Here is a 19072-nt window from a genome sequence, read left to right as displayed (position 1 = left end):
TCAGCTGTGGTCGCCTAACTCCCTGTGGCAACCACCCAGCACCACCACTGTGAGTGTTCCCAGGAGGACACAGACGTTAGGGATCAGGGAAGGTTCACCTGGCCAAACTCACACAAGCAGAACACTCCACACTCCAACACTCCAAGCCCCCTTGCTTCTGGCTGAAGAAATGTCCATCATGAGGTTTACCCCACCAATGATGTAAGAAATACCAGGCTTCCTGGTGCTTGCCAAGAGTCAGGGACAAAAATTACCAACTCCCTTTATCTGTGCTAGAAGAAAACTGAACACTTTCACTGAACACAGCCCTCGGGCCAGCCATTCTTCATAAACATTTGTTTTCCTTATTCCTCACAGTAAACCTAAGATGTGCTCAGGGAAACTGAGGCACTGGGAGATAACAGCATAGCTCTCTCTGGCTCTAATGCCCAAGAAGCAGTTATGAATAAATAAGGAAGAACATACAAGGGGCAAAAATGACTCCTAAAGGATTAATTTAAAAAATGTGAATGGACAGACTGTTTCTCTTTTTTGTGTTAAGGAAAACAAAACATGGTACTTCCCACACAGGAACGACACCCAGCAGATCTAGTGAGGAGAGAATTCTAGTGTGAGCCCTTCCTGGGGCTCCGAGGGATCGCTCTCAAGGAAAGCATCCTCTCCTCTTTCAAACGGGCTTGCAGGCAGCTTTGCTGGAGGCCCCTCGCAGCCAGTAGCACACAGTCTCATTACCTAATTGCATGACTGGCAAGATTCCTTCCCAGTCATTTCAGGAGCTCTCTTGGATAAATTACACGGCACCATCATCTAAATCCATTTAGCAAAACGAGTCTGTTCTCGCCTCAAACTACAGAGACAAAGCCGGGGTGCGGCGTCTACCTGGATTCCAGTAACAACACGGCCTTCTCACTGAAGAACGGAGCCAGGAGGCTCAGGAGCTCGCCTTCTCCGAGACTCCGGTCTCCAGGGCTGCCAGGTTTTTGTGGCTCATCGTAGTCTAAAATACCGGAACCTGGGTGCCTTAAGTATCCATTTTTGCAGCCTCCTTTGGAACAGTCCTCCAGAACCTGCAAATAAAAATATTTGGTCAAACACTGAAATGTGGCAGGGAATGGGAACCTGGAGGAGGGCAATGAGTGAGTGCAAGTAAGCCAGAGAGAAAATCACAGGGGCAGCAGGGGGAGGGAGAGAGGCACGCAGGCACATGGTCCACACACGCACGCCATACATTTCTTCTTCTCTGCCTCAGTTTCCTCCTCACACATGGGGGCAATGATGCTACCTCCCGAGGTGGCTGGGACAGTGAACTGGGAAGGCCAATTCAAGGTAAATGTCTCACCTGCTACAGGGACACACACTGCAGGTGCATTCTCCCAACCCAGGGTTTACTCCTCATTAGTTCTTCCTAAGAAGGCTATGGAACCCCAGGCATTAACAATGCTTTGTTTGGTCATTGTCCATTTCTCGCAATGCATCCTCCTTATTATATATCAGAAATCCAGCTTACTCTCTACAGACACATACTAATTAACATGGATTTGATGTGTCTCATTAGGAAGGTGGAAGTTCCTAATTCCCATGAAGATGTTATTTATGGATCCACTTTCTTGGGTCATTGAGGGTCCCAGAGGAGCAGCACCAAGGATGCATCTAGTTAAAGCCTGTGTTGGGCATGTCTTGAGCAGCCGCAATTAGCATACTTTCTTCCCCCATCCCAAGCTGTAAATTTCTTCTACCAGTCTATAAATAACTCCTCTTGACTTCATTACTACTGGTGATATACACACTGGGCATCACCCCCCATCTCTCCACCCTGGTAAAATGATTAAGATTTTTAAATGGAAGACAAGACCCACACAAATGAGCTGTTATTTATAGGGTCTTGTTTGCCACCAATTTCATTATTAAATCCATCAAATAAGCAACCTCCAAAGGAGGAAAAGTCTAGAATATAATAATAAAAACACTAATTATCATCATTTACTGAGCATTTATTACATGCTTTCCTACTTAAATCTCACAATAATCTGAAAAGGGAATGTTATCATCCTCACTGATAAGGATGCTCAGGCTCAAGTTAAGCAAGGAATTACCAAGGTCACAGAGTAAGCAGTGGCAAAGCCAAGACAGGTCTGTCTGATTCCAAAGCCATACTTTTCTTTCGCTCTCCAAAACTATCTACGCTTCAGTATCTCCCCTTCCTGATTTCACAAACTACAACACCTCTAAAGCCAAAAGTGACAACTCTATAGCCTCCTATCTCCCACCACATTCAAGGTGTTAGGGTTCTTTCAACCCTGGGGAGTATCAGCTCTAAATTTGACTGTCAATGGGACTGAAGAACATTCTCTGTGGGTGGGGGCAAACTCTCTCAACGCCCAGAGGACAGGGAGCTGGGTTTCAGATCAGGAGGTTGCAGAGGGCTCCTGAGAAGGTGAGTTCAGTCCCATCAAATGATCTTGGAGTTACGACAGAGCTCTTGTACACACTCTGTCACGGACTCCCCCTGTGCCATGAGTAAATCATCTCCCCCCACAGGCCAGAGTTTCCACAACATAAAACAAATGTGTTGGATCAGCTCTCTAAACCTCTGTCCAGGTGCAGCATCCAATCCCTGTTATTCTATAACCACCCCCTTTTTATGTGCAACTACATGTTTGTTCTCACGTTGGTAACTTCAGAGAGGAAGAAGACATAGTCTCTTTGTTCTCCAATGGCATACAGCAGGCACTCAGTACAAGCAGGGTGAACAGAAAACCCACTGGACTCATTCCAGGCTGGAAGAGTGGCTTGGGCACAGAGTGGGACAGACGGAATAAGCAGTCAACTGCCATGTTCCTACCTCATTACTTGGCTCCAAATGCTGCTCACCCAGGAAATTATCCCCAGCATTCTCTCCAATTTTGATCGTGTCCTCATCTTCTTTGCTAGCGAGAAGCTACATGGAGCATGGAATGGTGTGAAAACGCAACCCAAAAAAACACGCAGCATGAATATGCATGAGTAAGTCAGTGATGTCTTTTTTTTTTAATGCAAAATAAAAAATACAAACAAAACAAAAAGAGGCAGAAACAAATGCCAAAGCCATGAAATAAAAATTAGCCAGAGTTAGAATTGCTAGTTCTGGCAGATCACACACAGCTGCCTGGGATCAAGCATCATTTAAGAAAAAATTCCCAAGAAATAACAACGCATCTCCCCTCGCCCTTGCGTGGTCTTTCCCGAGCGGCTGTAAATAGAATATGCTGTCTGTTGTGCCACTGCCATTCTTGCCTTTACTAAATTCACTTTCAGATTATGTAAAAGTAACAAGATTTTGGAAAATGGCTATTGATGGAATTGAAAATATCAAAGAGGGAGAGAGCAGTAAATGAAATTTATGCTGAGCCCATTTATGCATTAGGTCCCTACTTAGCACAGGGCAAAAGCCTCCAGCTCAACTGTCACACCACTGGGATGGAGAGGCTCAGCAACGTTGCTGTAGTTTGCTAACAAAAAGTCTACATTGCTAATGAGAAGAGTATCAGGCCTGCCCGATGATAAATGCACACTTTGGGGAATGAAGGACAGTTACTTATAAAGACTGCATGAATCCATAATGCTTTATAGAAGCATAAATCCCAAAGCCTCTCATTCTGCATTCCACAGAATGGACAGTGCAACTTTCTCAGGAAAGTCAGATCTCAGCTCTACAGAAGAGCAAAAATCCTACTCGTGGGATATCCAAATTAACCAAATACGCACACAAAATGAGAAGGGTGGCCACTCCCAGGAAGTGAGTCAATCGAAAGTGCTCATGTCACCAATGCTGTAGCTAGTTCCCCCCAAAAATGTTAAAGCCACAGAGTGACAGGTCACTCAGGCATTTGGTACACAAGAGATGCCTATGGCTCTCTCTCAACACTTCTGTTTCATGAATCCCTACATTTGCTCAATACTCTCATTAACTCAGACCAACTTAAATTCTTCTGGTCTTCCTTTTGGAAAAAAAACATTTTTCGGAGGAAAAACTAAGGAAAATGACTTCAGAAAGCTTCTCAGGGTCAGAACACTTTCAACCTATCTTTACCCAAATCTGAAAACTGATAATCAAAATCCATACTAGCAAGCATTAACCCAACCAGATACAGGTAAATGTACTTATTAAAGGTATATCCATTTACAAAGCTTACTCTATCAGCTTCATCTCTCATCATTAAAACACAGAACAAAGAGGACTATTAAACTTTTCATGGAGGTATAAAATGGTAAGCCACTTTGGTAAAAGATTGGCAATTTCTTATAAACTAATAACCCTATGACCCAGGAATTCTACTCAGAGGTACCCACCAAGAGGGAAGGGGAGAAGTTTGTTCACACAAAGACTTGAACATCAACTTTTACCCAAACATCTATTAATAAACCAATTCTAATATATTCATACAGTGAAATACAGGTTGAATATCCCCAATCCAAACTTGGAAATGCTTCAAAATCCGAAACTTTTTGAGCTCTGACATAAAACTCAAAATAGTTTTGGGTTTGGGGGCATTTGGGATTTCAGGTTTTCAGATCACATACTTAACCAATCCATGCAAATACTGCAAAACCTCAATGAAATCTCACATCTGAAACACTACTGGTCCAAGCACTTGGGATAAGGGATACTCAACTCATACTATTTAGCAGTAAGAGGGAACAAACTGTTGACTCACGTAACAACGTGGATGAATCTCAAAAACAGACTGTGTGAAAGAAGCTTCTACAAAAGAGAATATGCTATTTAATACATTTATATGAAGGTCTAGTTCAGGCAAAATTAATTCACCATGCACCAAAATTAGAGGAGCAGCAGGGGTGGGCGGTTGGGGATGGTATTGACAGGAAGTGACTAAAGGACCTTGATAGGGGCTTGGGTTACACAGGCACATACATTTGTAAAACTTACAATATGGAGGCTTACAACATCTATATTTCATTGTATGAAAATTTAACCCTAAAAGAAAAACTCTGTGGGGCTAGAGTTGTAGCATAACAGGTAAACGCGCCACTTGCAACGCCAACTTCCCATAAGGGTGCTGGTTTGTGTCCCAACTGCTCCATTTCTGATTCAGCTCCCTGCTAATGACCTAGGAAAAGCAGCAGAAGATGGCCCCAGTGTTTGAGGTCCTGCTACCCACATGGGAGAACAGGATGAAGCTGCTGGCTCCTGGCTTCATCCTGGATCAGCCCTGGCCATTGTAGCCATCTGGAGAGTGAACCTGCAGATCAAAGACCTCTCTTTCTCTCTCCCTCTCTAATTCTTTCAAATAAATAAATGAATCATTTTTTTAAAATAATTATAAACATGCAGGCGTAAGTATTCAGGGGAAGCACAAGTATACTGATGTTTGCAATTTTAATTAAAATTCATCAAAAAGATAAGACAGAGCGATGATGGACAGGTGGGAAATGCTAACAGAATCTAAGTGGAGCATATATACACAGATGTTCACTATAAAATTATGTTCCTGTATATACACAGGTGTCCCCTTGCTGTGTCTGGGTTTTTCAGAATTAAAGTTTGGGGGGAAAGTCTCTCCCGTCTTTAAGAGAAAAAACAGTTAACAGCAAACTCTCCCGGATTCCCCGTCCAGCTCTGGTCACTGAGCCCTTCCCTCTGCTCTCTCCAAGCTTCTGGAAAGGTTCTCTTCTCACCCTCTGTAGCATAGCTTTTGCTGCCACCACTGTCCACAAACTGCACACAAAAGCTCCCCAAAGACCTTCTCAAACCAGAGATAAATCCACACGAGTTAGCGGGGAGGACTGAGAAGCTGCTCCCCAGCCCCACGAATAGGAGAAGGGCTTCCCCTCGGTTTGGCTGAGCAGAGCCCAGCTCACACACATCATTCCAGGTGGAAACAGCAAAAGCACCAAAGCTACTCCGCCTTTCTAGAACCACACCCACCCCATTCTTCACACACCAAAATAAAAACTTTCACTCCTCTTTACCCCTGCTGATTTGGTCAAAATTAGAAGTAAACTCAGTTTCTAATTAAAGGCTATGGACATAGAGAAATGTTCCTAGTACCAAACACGACTTACCAATTTTCAAAGACACACAACGAGATGTCAGGAAGAATTATAAGTCACCTACCTGGGCTCTGGTTCCAGCCCTGCCACCAAGTACGCCAGGCCTCCAAGTGTCAACCAGCTCTATCCTCACCTCCTCACTCCGCCTCTCCCCTCCAGCCAAGGCAAGCGAGCTCCTGTCCCCACTCTGATGAAACTGCCCAGGCCATTTGTCTTACTGGGAATCCTCTAAGTCCTCTCTTTCTTGTCTTCTCAGAGTATCTGACACGATGAAACACTCCCTCCCTCAAGTGCCACACTGTAACTCTGCTCTCTCCTATTCTCCTCCTGCCTCCTGTGCTATTCTTTCTTGATCTCCTCCAGGAAGAATCTCTCCCAGCCTCACTGGGAGGCTGGGCACTTGCCCCTCAGAGCGTCCTGCACTCACCCATCACAGCCCCCACCATGCTCTGCTGCAACTGCCCCTCTGGTTCTTTGCGTCACACACTAGGCAGGGCAGGGGCTCTGCGCTCACAGTTTAAACATCAGTGCCCATGCACAATAAAACAGAGCCGGAAGAGCAGACACATGAATAAAGATGTTTTCCAAAATGACAATTAGAATTCAATGGCTTTCAGGATCACCTCTGTTCTGGCCGCTCAAAGCAACCCTCAGAGCACAGAAGCCTCAGATATGCAGACTTACCCAGCAGAATCTGCACTTGTAACAAGGTCCCCAGGAAACTCATGCTCAACTTCAGGAGCACTGTCTACAGTGCTGCTAACACACTCTGAACACCGGCAGAGGAGGCTTCTATCTCCAAGCCTGCCTCACACTTACTAAAATTTTTTTTAAAAATTAAAATAGCTGTGTTTTATTGAGTGCATACTACAGGCCAGGCACTGTGCCAAGGGCTTTATAAATCACATAAAATTCATAAAACCTTATAACAGTCAAACTGTTAGTGAGTTCTTCTTTTTAATGAAATTATAACTACTCTGACAAATCAGATTTTATTGTTACAATAACAGAATATTTAACAAGCACCTTCTACTTCTAAGTGCCATTTCTGTCCTCTATAGGGTCACACAAGGTCTACTTCTTGCTCAGCATGACAGCCCTCCAGATTTCCAAGTTCACTTCAGTTACGCCCCTTTACTCATGTTCTCTCTCCATGCCAAAAAAAAAAAAAAAATCTTGTTTTTTAATGCTGCAAATAATGACAGTAGAAGTTGATAATAACAGTAATGAATCCTTCCTTTCAAGTGCCTGCAATATGCCTGACACAGATCCCATCACTTAGATGTGACAGCTCCATGTGTCTCACACAGTTCATGGCTGTTGATGCTCACTACCCCAACTGGAGGGTGGTTCTCAACCAAACTTCCTACATGACCTAAATTAATGAACAGCAAACAAACAGAAGAAATTAGGGGCAACCACATCAGAGATCATCTAAATGCATATTAAGGGGCTGGTGCTGTGGCAAAGCAGGTTGGACCTCCACCTGTGGCGCCAGCATCTCATATGGACACCAGTTCATGTCCCAGCTGCTCCTCTTCAGATTCAGCTGTCTGCTAATGGTGTAGGAAGGCAGGGAAAGATGGCCCAAGTGCTTGGGCCCTGCACCCATATGAGAGACTAGGAGGAAGCTCCTGGCTCCTGGCTTTGGATCAGCCCAACTCTTTCTGTTGTGGCCCTTTGTGGAGTGAACCAGTGGATGGAAGACCTTCTAAGTCTGCCTCTCAAATAAATAAATAAATACTTAAGAATCTGCATATTAAAACCACAGGATATCTGTTTTCCATGGCTTTGATAATAGTTTAGGTGCCCCCCAAGAGCCCATGTGTTAAGGGCTTAATGCCCAGTTATAGCATTGCTAAATGCTAAAGCGGGCTTTGGGGGTGACTGCACGGGATTAAGCTGCTGTGGTGAAGGCTCTGGGACCGAGTTATGGTGGCTTTTTGAAAACAGACATAAGGATATGGAGGACAAGCAAGCTCCCTGACTCCCACGTGATCAGGCCTCCATCCTCATCAGACTAATGTGGTGGCCCAATCTTGGACTGTGAATCTCCCAAATCGTGAGCCAAAAGAAGCTTCTTTCTTCATGGGTAGCTTCTCTTGGGTACTTCAGATGCAGAAACAAAAAGCTGACTGACTCTGCTCTTAATCTCCTGCTTAGCTGGTGGTTTCTGCATGAACTGTCTGCATGCAAGGAGTCAGCATTGCTGTCCCCAGCTAGCGGGGTTCTACATCAGGGCAACTGTTTTTGAAAGGAAACCTGACTAACTCTATCAGGGCCTTCAAACTACTTAAACCTTTTTTTCAAATTAAAAGTTGTGGGCCAGAGTCATGGCACAGCAAGTTAAGTCACTGCTTGTGATGCCAGCTTCCCATTTCAGAGTGCCAGTCCCTGTCCCAGATACACTGTTCCTGATTCAGCCTCCTGCTAACATGCCTTGCAAATCTGCAGAGCATGGCCCAAGTGCTTGGGCCCCTGCCTCCCATATGGGAGACCAGCATGGAATTCCTGGCTCCTAGATTCAGGCTGGCACAGACCTGGCTGGTGTGATCATTAGGGGAGTAAACCAGCAGATGGAAGATCTCTGTTTCTCCCCTCTCTCTGTCGCTCTGCCTTTCAAATAAATAAATCTTTTTAAAAAATTAAAAGTTGCTGGGGGAGGGCATATGAAAATAATTTTTAGAAGTACTGTATATCTTTCCTTTGACCTAGTAATTACATAGCTGGGTAACAGTGTATGGGAAAAAAATCCTAAACACAGAAAAAGATCTGTGTCCAAGGACACTCATGTAATTTAAAATAGTGAATCACTGGAAACAATCCACAGGTCCAACAAAAGCAAGGCAGTTAGTTAAATTTCAGCACATTCACAAGATGGAATAAGATGCTACAACACAATGGCAAATGGAAGACACCGGAAACGAAACTGTATTACATTACAAGTGTGTGCATGCCTGTGTTCATACACACAAATAACGAAAGATCAATTCCAAAATGTTAATTAACTGTGCCTGCTTTAAAAGAATGACAGGATTGGGGCAATTTCTTTTCTCTGTTTTCCAAATGTTAGGTAATGCTATCGTTTAATTAAATATTGGCAAAAAAAAAATAGTGAATTTTAAAAACATAAAACATTCCCTTTTTTCCTGTCCTTTTCTGATTTGTAGGCTCCTAGAGAGCAGGAATCATGCCCAGCCCCCACTCTGCACATTCTGCTGCTCAGGAAACACCATGGACAACCTAAGTATTCCTGGGCCATTTCTGCCTTGCTTCTCGCTGAAAGAGAACCACATGGGCACAGCAGGCTCTCCTCTTTGGCATCCCACCCTCAGCCCAAACTCCCACTCCTCCCTTAGCTCCAGATCATCGTGGGTACATACATCACCCTACCCATGCAGATCTCCCCAGCCCATTGCGGGGGAAGACAAGGAGCTGTGCTATAAAGGACAAGGCTATTCATAGGGAACATCAAAATGAAGTGCAATCTGACAAATGACTCAAATCTGAATCGGCTGGTATTAAGATCTCCGAGTAGGCAGGGGAAAAAGCCTCTGTTCTCCAAAGGACATAATGGGACATTTAACAGATTTTTTTCAAAGGGCAAATGAACAAACAAAACTCGCCAGTTACGACTCAAATGAAGTCGGTAAAGAACAAGCTGCTTATTAAAAATGCTGCCTGGGAGGAAGCAAACCAGGACACTTGCTTCTTCCTAAATGGATTGTAAAGATTCTTGGTTTTCAAAATTATCTGGAGCCCTGCAGGCTAAGATCAATAATGTTCCCTGTCTCAAAGAGAGCAGATGGCCGAAGCACGGCGTGAGTACCTTTGAGTGTTTCCCACTTTGACGGGAGGAAGAGACAGCTTGAGGCTGACAAATCTTTAGCAGGAAATGATGTGGCAGTGAGTATGAGACCTCCATCTACCTGTGTTCCAGGTTCATTAAAGATAACCCCACACAAGAAGATCCCAGTTTTGTACTTAAGGGACCCCGAGACCAAAAGGCCTTCCTGGGCTTCAGGTGAGAACCACTCCAGGCTTCTGAAACAGCACATGCATGGAGCGAGGCTATACTTGGGGGAGAGGTAGGCCGAGGCAGGGGCTTAAGGGAGGAAGCAAAGCGCCTTTGTCACTGTCACAATGACAGGGTCCTTGCACCACATGGCACAGGTTCTTAACAGAGAGAAATCTATGGCAGCACATCCATAAGGATCAGCACTGAGACCCAGAAGTCATTGAATGAACAAGGCTTCCTTCCTCCTTCCTTAGCAAGGATGTGCACACAGGGACTTCAAAAACTTCTTGGAAAACAGAACTAAAAGTATAAGTTTATTCTGATGCAAAAAAGAATTGGAAGGGGCTGGCGCTGTGGCACAGCAGGTTAAGCTGCCATCTATGACACAAGCATCCCATGTGAGCACCAGCTCAAATCTTAGCTGTTCCACTTCTGATCCAGCTCAGGGGAAGATGGCCCTAGTGCTTGGGCCCCTGCCACCCACGTGGGAGATCCAGATGGGATTCCATCTTTGAAAATAATATTTAAAAAGTGAATTAACTAAATAAATTTTTTAAAATAAATTAAAAATTTTTTAAATCCACATATAGTCTTTTCAAAACACAAATTTTCTATGACTTTTTTTGTTTTGTTTTACATTTTTATTTGTTTTATTTATTTGAAAGGCAGAAAAAGAGAAAGAAGGAACTCCCAACTGCCGGTTTACTCCACAAATCCCCACAATAGCCAGGATCAGGCTGGGCAAGCCAAAGCCAGAAACTCCACCTGAATCTCCCCATGTGGGTAGCAGGGACTCCATCACGTGAGCCACCTCCTGCTGCTTCCCAGGAAGCTGGAACTGGCAGCAAAGCCAGGACTCACACCCAGGCACTCCAACATGAAATGTGGGTATCCCAAGCAGCATCTTAACCACTTTGAAGACCTCTCACCTGTCTGTCTATGTTAATGTATTCACTGAGGCTCCATCTACACTGCCCAAATTATCTGGGCATATGGCAATTCCTCAGGCCTCTCTGAGACCACATCACTTACCTGGGTGTGCCATCTGCAGCACAGACACCAGGGCTGGACCAGAGTCAGAGGCATCAAAATACATCAGGGATGTTCACGGAGACATGACGAAACCTGAGAAGGCTGTGGACAGACCAGCTAACCTAAAGGGGCCCTCAAAACCCTGGCACAGCAAAGGGAATTTCCATGAGAGATCTCCCCAGGACAGCTTCAACCATGAGGAATCTCTGGGGTTGTTAGATTTTTGTAAGCAGTGCATGTTAACAGGTTTTTTCTTACCTCTCTTTGTTCTGTTGAGTCAGGTCTGCCATTTCCCTGGAAGCCCATGCAGGAAAGATCAAAAATAGTTTTCTTCAGGTGCTGGTTGTCTGTGTACAACTCCTTCACTAGCTGTATAAGGTCACTGACCTACAAGGTAAGAGCAAGGAGAGGCATGACTGCCCAGCACCAGGCTTGGGCTTCCCCCAGCCACACCTCTGCACCCAGGCCTTCCCACCACGCAGAGGCTGCAGCACCACAGTTATGGAGTATGAGGCTGCCTGCCTGAGGCCTTTCTCATTTCAAACACCTGTTCTAATCCCAGAGCCACCACACATCAAGGCAAAGAGACCCAGGGCCAGCTGCGTGATGCAAGCCTCAGTTTCCTCGCATGCAGAAAGGTTACTGTGAGAACTGAACGTGATCACGGTCCCACAGGGCACTAAAGGACTTGGCAAGTTTAAGTGCTCAGTCAGTACTACCTCTGTTTTGTACTAGAGACCCCCTGCAGGAAAAGCCCGCCACGGCTGAAGTTGCAGCGACCGTGTCACAGCTTTATTTTATAGCATCGGCCTTCTCTGTACACCTGTCCAGCAATACCAGTAATGATAATACAGCAACTCACAGGTGCTAAAACTCTTACACCCTTGCAAAAATCCCAAGGAGAGGGCTGGGCTGGGGTGCCCAGACCTACTTCAGAACACAGATACAAAGTAGTTAGTTGTTGGAGTGGTGTCTGCAGACCTCCACGAGGGGTAACATCGCACACTGCGGAGTCACACAGAAAAGAGCAGCTGCTTCCACAGAGGCAGAGCCCGGCTCACAACTGGGACATCCAGACTCCCAGGCCAGGGCTCCTCCTCAAGGCCAGGGTCACAAGCATCTGAGCACTCACCACGGTGGTTCCCCACACGCTTCAAGTCCCAAAGGTCGGCAATTTCCAAAGACTTCTCAAAGGGACAATCGTTAGTTCTTCAAATAGAGCAGAACCTGCACCCTGGCTACACAGAGATGCTGTTCAACATATCCGGACAGGACTACACATTGGATCCAACCCTCAAGCTGGTGGTGGGAACAGACATTCTGACTCCACAAACACCACGTGCGAGCCACCTGGGCTACCTCCCACCCTCACTCCAGCTGCACGATCATAATGGAGCTACGATCAGCTCCACTTCCTTCAGCTCCAAAAACTAACCGCTGCCTCAGATGCCCAACTCCTCACAGTTCTTGTTCTTTCTTACGGTTGGGCTTTACCCAGGCTGTTTCCCCTCTCCTCACTGAGAAAGCCCTCCCACTAGGACGAACTCCTATTCATCCTTCAGAATCCACATTGTGCAGAGAAGCTTCCCCTCATCAGGGAGCACCGACCTCTCAGCAGCCGCCCTCCCCTTCCCTGCCCCCTGCATGCCCTCATCCAGCTCCTGTCTCAACAACTCTCGCCATCGGCTCTTCCCACGCCTGCCTCCCGGCCAGAATGGAACCTGAACTGCAGGCACAAATAAACCAGGATTTTACAATAATCCCAGGCTCCTCTGTGCGCACACTGCCTACTCTCCACAATGGTTCTCAGAACCTTTAAGCACAAACCGCACCTCCGATCAACAGATTGAAAAGCCGTTCCAGTTTAAAAACAGATTTCCTGATTAAATCTGGAACTTTATTCATCCCCAAAGTGTCTATTTTCTCCTACTACATGTGCCAGGGAAGCCAGAAATAGATAAGACATAATCACTAATTTAAGATGTCCCCGGCCCAGAGAGGAGTAACCAGATAATTACAGATCAGCAGGGAAAGGGCGCTGATGCAGATTCTGTAGCAACAGAAAGCTGAGTGACCTGGGGAGAGGTGGCTAACTCTACACGAAGCAGGAGAGCTTTTCCTGGAGGCACCAGAGCCTGCTGAGTCCTCCGGCCTGAGAAGGAAGGCGCCAGACACGGGAGGGGCACTCCCAGTGAGGCCTCGGGAGGAGCGGGGGTCCCAAGGCAGAGAGGAAAAGGGAGAAAGGACAGGAGAGCGGCTCCCAGAGTCTTACACCTCTGATCAGGAGCCCAGGAGATGAGTCTTAGGAAACACACTGCAAGTTAACAACAGGTCAGTACCTTTTTCTTCAGTTCTTCTTGAGAAAAATGCTCCACTGGCAGCTGACCGTGCTCTTCAAGGCAAATACTGAGATAAGATGTTTGGTCACTGTAAAATGAAAATGGTTCTTCTGCCAAAAGAAACAAAAAAGGCCAAGACCAGGGAGAGAAAAGAATATATCAGAAACAGTCACGCCCACAACTGACCCCAGTCCAGTCCCTCTAAGGCCATTTGAAAGGGGAGTCGGAGAGGGGCGTCTCAGCCCCGCCTCTGGAGCAACAGCAATTTTCCCTTCTCCATGGGCTGGTATCTCAATATACCGTCTCACCATGGGCAGCAGGTTTTACTGTGGCCAATTCGGGGTTATAATTTGCATATCAAGTGTTGCACCTAGAGCCCACTCTGAACGGAACAAGCAAACAGTGATTCCAGTTTAAGTGAGGGAGTGACTCTGGTTAGGTGATAATACAAGAAAATTAGATGTGACCCTCAAGGGTAGAGCTCCAGGGAAATAAAAACGCCTGATGCAGTTCTTACTGCCCCAGAGCCCTGGTGAGAAGCAGGCACACCACGGGCGGAAACTGCCCACCACAGCCGAGACAAAAGAGCCTCTGGACACGCACGCAGCGGCTGCTTCCTATGCAGCACACATCACCTTTAAAAAAAAAAGATTTATTTATTTTATTTGAAAGGCAGAGTTATGGGGATGAGGGGGAGAGAGTGAGAGAGAGGGAGAGAGAGAGAGAGAGAGAGATCGTTCTTCCATATGCTGGTTCACTATCCAAACGACCACAATGGCCAGAGCTGGGCCAGGATGAAGCCAGAAGCTTCACCCGGTCTCCCCCGTGGGTGGCAGGGGCTCAAGCACTTGGGCCGTCTTCTGCTACTTTCCCAGGCACATTAGGAGGAAACTGGATTAGAAGTGGAGCAGCAGGGACACAAACCGGCACCCATGTGAGATGCTGGCATCGCAGGTGGCGGCTTAACTCTCTAAGCCACAACCCTGGCCCAGCAAATGTCACCTTCTAACAGAGAAGGAAGAGCATAGAGGGTGATGTTTACCGAGCCAGGCACATCCACAGATACGACCTCCCCTACACATGTAAGAGCTGACAGACTTCAAACACAGCAAAGACCACTACAAAGAGCCTGACTTCAAAGGAAGATGACCTGGCTCAAATCTGGGCAAATCAAAGCCCACAAACACCTCTCAGCCCAGCCTTAGTTTCTTCATCTGTAAAATAAAGTGAATACTGACCCTACCCAATGGCATGACTGTGAGGATCGGAAGTGAGAAGGGTCTAGCACTGTGCCTTGTACATAGTAGGTGCTCAAGAAACATCAAACTTGGGTCAGCACTGTGGCACAGCAGGTTAAGTCACTGCTTGAGACACCAACACCCCATATTGGATCCAACTCCCTACTATCACGCCTGGAAAGCAGCAGAGGATGGCTAAAGTACTTCAGTCCTGCTACCCACATGGAAGACTGGATGGAGTTTCTGGCTCCTAATTTCAGCAGGCCCAGACTGGGTTGTAGAGGCCATTTGGGGAGTGAACCAGTGGATAGAACATCTCTCTCTCTCTCTCTCTCTTTCTCTCTCTCTCTCTGTCTCTGTCTCTGTCTCTTGCTCTGTCACTCCACCTTTCAAATAAATAAATAAATCTTTTAAAAAGAAGAAGAAACGTCAAACTTACCTCTGCTGTTACCAATCTCTACCACATGTGCCAAGCACTGGGCTAGAGATCTGGAGAAGAATGAGACCCCAGCCCAGATTTTAAGGGGCTCAGTTTCCCAGAAGAGAGAGGATCAAGCATTGCTGTGATGAGCAAAGCAACACAGTCCCACAGGACCCTCACAATGTAGCCCTCCCCACCCTCCCCGTCAATGAATCTCCAATGCCACCATGGAACAGCCGTCTCTCCCCTCATGTCACTTCCACCCTGTGCTCTCTGTGGTAGGTGCTATGGCAGGAAGAGGCCAGGCATTTGGGGCAGAGAGGGTAGCAAAAGAGAACCGCAAGTCCCCACGGGGATTTGGAGCTACAGCATCGCATGGTGCAGAAAAGAGGAGAGATAGCAAGAAAGCGAGCCTGCCACTAACCCTCTGCAGAATTTATACAATGTAATGGGCCTTCTACTATGAAAGGCCAAAGCCAGAACACAGAGCCAACATCAACATGATCACCCCAAAAAGGACCCACAGACTAAACCCAGCAGGTGCTTCCGCCCCTCATGAAGTTCCAGGGATTTCTTCAAGGTCAGCCATGGCCCTCCCAGTGGGAAACCAAAGGGAAGCACATACAAGACAGCACACACCTTCCCGCCTCCGAATTTCGCTGATCATCTCCTCCAGGGTCTTCTGCAAATTCCGATATGAGAGCACATCCCGCTCCAGCTGCTTCCGTAGGGCAGAAATGCTGTTTAACTCAGCCTGCAAGTTGCTGATACTTGGTGGGGGGAAACAAAACAAAAAACAGAAAGATACAGAAACTTTAAAACAGAACTAGTCGTGCTTTAAAGATGCACAGCCCTAGAAGCCTCCCTGCGATATTTATGTCACCTGTGGGGTTTTTGGTTATAAAAGCAAATACATGTCTATTACAGAACATTTAAAACATAAAACAATAAAACCAAAATTGCCATGATCTCACTTCTGATTAACAAAGAATAGACTGTACTTACTCCCAATCTTTCCCCCTGTATTTTCACAAGGCTGAAATAATGCTGGGTACATAATACTGAATTACACACTCCTTATTAAAGATCTCCCTACATTTTTGGAAATTGTTTGCAAACATTATTTTTAATAATCATATAACATTAAATCAAGTCAATGCCCTACCATTTACTTTAACTCATCTCTGCTGTGTCATTTCCAGTCTTGCTACAGACATAACATATAGGTGGGAATAACTTAATTCTCCAGTGTTTCCGTTTGGAGAAAGACCTTGAGCGGGCTTGGAGACAGAGGGGAGGCTCTCCAGGGCCTGGGTGTCGCTGGGCGTCCAGGCTCCAGAAGTGAGGGAGAGGGAGAGGACTCCTGCTGTGCTCCTTCTCAAAGAGGCCATGCTGGGGGTAAGGATGAGGCCCAGGAGGGAAGCAGGGAGAGTGAGGCAACAATAAAAGGCAGAAAAGGACCAATGGGACAAACAGAAGTCCACTGTGGTTGGTTAACCCTCAACACGCACAGAGTGAAGGGATCTTCTCTGGGGGTTGGGGTGGGGGTTGGGGTGAGGGGTCAAGTTTGAGGTGCAGGTGACACAATGCTGAGCTGTGGCAGACAGCTTGCTGGAAGCAGAAACCCAGAACCTAGAGAAGGTCACAGCAACACACACTTCCCAGAACTTGCCCTAATCGCCGGGAGCCCAGTGATGGCCATGTTCTATGTCTGCACTGTCTGACACAGGAGCATACAGTTGCCACTAGCTAAATGTGTCTCCTGAGTATGTGGAATGTGGCCAACATACTAAGGAGCTGAATGTTTCACTGTGTTAAAGTAACTTTAAATGTGCAGAGCCCCATGGCTAGTGGCCGCCACATGGGATGGTGCAGATCTGGGAGAAAGGCTTGGGCTTCTGCCCTGCATCCTTCAGAGACATGGAGCTTAAACCCAGCTCTCGGAAGAGCACGGAGACCCTGCTGACAGCTGTACAGCATAAATCATGCCGCACTGTACATCTCTGAGCCTGAAACCTCCAGGTTATTTTCTTAAGAAGGGTTCCCAGCAGTACAATTACTGGGTCAAAGGATATGAACATCTCTAAGACCACTCAAGCACATCAGCAAATCACAAAGCCTCCTTTTTAAACACCAAGAAAGACATCACTCTCTGTCCAACTCTTGGCCCACAGGTCCCTAAGAGGGTCCATCAAGAGCTTGAAGCTATCAGTAAAAAGTCATGAATATGTGTATTTTTTTTATAGGAAAGGAACTGGAAACTTTCCTGAGATGTGTCAAAAGGGGTGCATACCCCAGAATGGTTGGGAGCCATGACATTAAATACCTGTGCCACAGACTCAAGCCCTTCCCGTTCAGAGATTTCTCCCCACTCCATCCATCGAGCTGCAGCCATAAATCAACACATATTGGAAGGAAAATAAACCATTATGTCTAATCTCCCATGCCTGCTGCTTTGAGGACAGCTCACTGTGAAGCAGTCTTCATGCAAGGGAAGGGGCCCCACCAGCACCTCGCTCCCAGTTCCATTTCAAGACAATCGTAATGATCAATTTGTAAGGCTGATGGAAAACCCACAGAGGTGTCAGAGCAGCGCGTTCGCCTGGATGCGGCTGTGCTGCAGAGACATTTAACCAGGGAAGAAAGGAGATTGTTTTAGCACAGCCCCTGTGATTAGGGCTGGGAAGCTGACTGCTTCACTCCCTCTTCCATCTTCTGACAGGGTGAAAAGTACACAGCTGCTGCTCCTGTGCCTGTCATTTATGTTTTCCCAACTCTAGAATCTTTTCAAGGTGTGAGGAGTTGGCGGAACAAAAGGTGCTTTGCGCAGAAAGAAACAAAAGCCTTGCACATTTTTTCTTTCTGGAATGGGGCAGGGGAGGCTGGGGCCTGGGAGGAGGCAGCAGCAGAAATGAGGCGTTACGGAAGGGAGGTCGAAGGTCAGAACAGCACATCACCACTAACTAGCTCCATGACCTGGGGGTAGACGGTGACACCGCCTGGGTCCTGACTTCCTCATCTGGAAAATGCAGCTAATAGTACCTGTCCCTCCAAACTGTTGTGGGGACTCAGCGAGACAGTACATGGAAAAGAGCTTAGCGTAGTGCCTAACACGGTCTAGAGGCTCCACACACACCGTATCCTTCCTCCCTCGGGCCCCAACAATTCCCACACAAAAGCATGGTATTTATGAGTCAAAATTTCTGATTCTCATGAGCTTTTCAGGAGAATTCTCATCCAGGAGCAATGTCAGGGGACATGTGGCAATGTTTGGAGTCATTTTTAGTTCCATTACTATTATTATTTTTATATATTTGAGAGGCAGAGATACAGAGAAAGATGGATAGTTCCCACGCATTAGTTCACTCCCTAAATGCCCACAAGAGCTGGGCTTGAAGCTGGAAGCCAGGAACACAATCCAGGTCTTCGGCTTGTGTGCAGGAAGAAAATTACCCAAGCCATCACCACTACGTTCCAAGGTCTGCGTTATCAAGAAGCTGGAGTCAGGAGTTGAACTCAGGTACCCCAATATGGGCTGGCTAAATGCCCAATCCCTGAAGACATTTTTGATTGTCACAACTGGGGTGAGAGAGGGCAGGTGTGCTAACATCCAGGTAGAGTCGGGGATACTGCAAAAACATCTGACAATGCACAGGACAGCCCCTCTTGGCAAAAAATTATCCAGCCACAAGGCCTGAGTTTCAGGGAAGCACAGACCATACTATTCCACAAGATGGGTGGTATGTCAGGGAAGGCCTGGGGGACCTGAGCTCCGATCACTCTGAACTGCAGAACCTGGCTAATGCACTTGACATCTTACAGAGCACATCTCCGCTTCTGTAACATGGGGATAAGGCCACCACTTCTACATGCTGCTGGGAAAGAAAACCAGGAAAGGCGAAAGGAGCACACAGCTGCCCTGATGAGCCTCCTCCCTCCCTGCACTCCCTCTCCTGCTTTAATCACAGCACGC

At 46.6% G+C, this 19072-nt stretch overlaps 1 protein-coding gene across 1 annotated transcript in view; it reads right to left on the bottom strand.

The window, feature by feature from the left end:
* The window catches only part of CDK5RAP2 (CDK5 regulatory subunit associated protein 2), a 211424-nt gene that overhangs the window by 78750 nt on the left and 113602 nt on the right, over window positions 1–19072 (bottom strand). The window contains exons 16-20 of the mRNA XM_062207679.1: window positions 15739–15869; window positions 13441–13550; window positions 11360–11488; window positions 2843–2938; window positions 880–1067 (exon numbers count right to left, since the gene is read on the bottom strand). Of these exons, the coding sequence (XP_062063663.1) occupies window positions 880–1067; window positions 2843–2938; window positions 11360–11488; window positions 13441–13550; window positions 15739–15869 (654 nt within the window). The remainder of the gene's footprint in view (window positions 1–879; window positions 1068–2842; window positions 2939–11359; window positions 11489–13440; window positions 13551–15738; window positions 15870–19072) is intronic.

The sequence above is a fragment of the Lepus europaeus genome, chromosome 12, assembly GCF_033115175.1.
Source record: "Lepus europaeus isolate LE1 chromosome 12, mLepTim1.pri, whole genome shotgun sequence".
NCBI classification, from domain to species: Eukaryota; Metazoa; Chordata; class Mammalia; order Lagomorpha; family Leporidae; genus Lepus; species Lepus europaeus.
The sequence above is the reverse complement of the archived record's forward strand: the minus strand, read 5'-3'. Positions and strand labels throughout refer to the sequence as shown.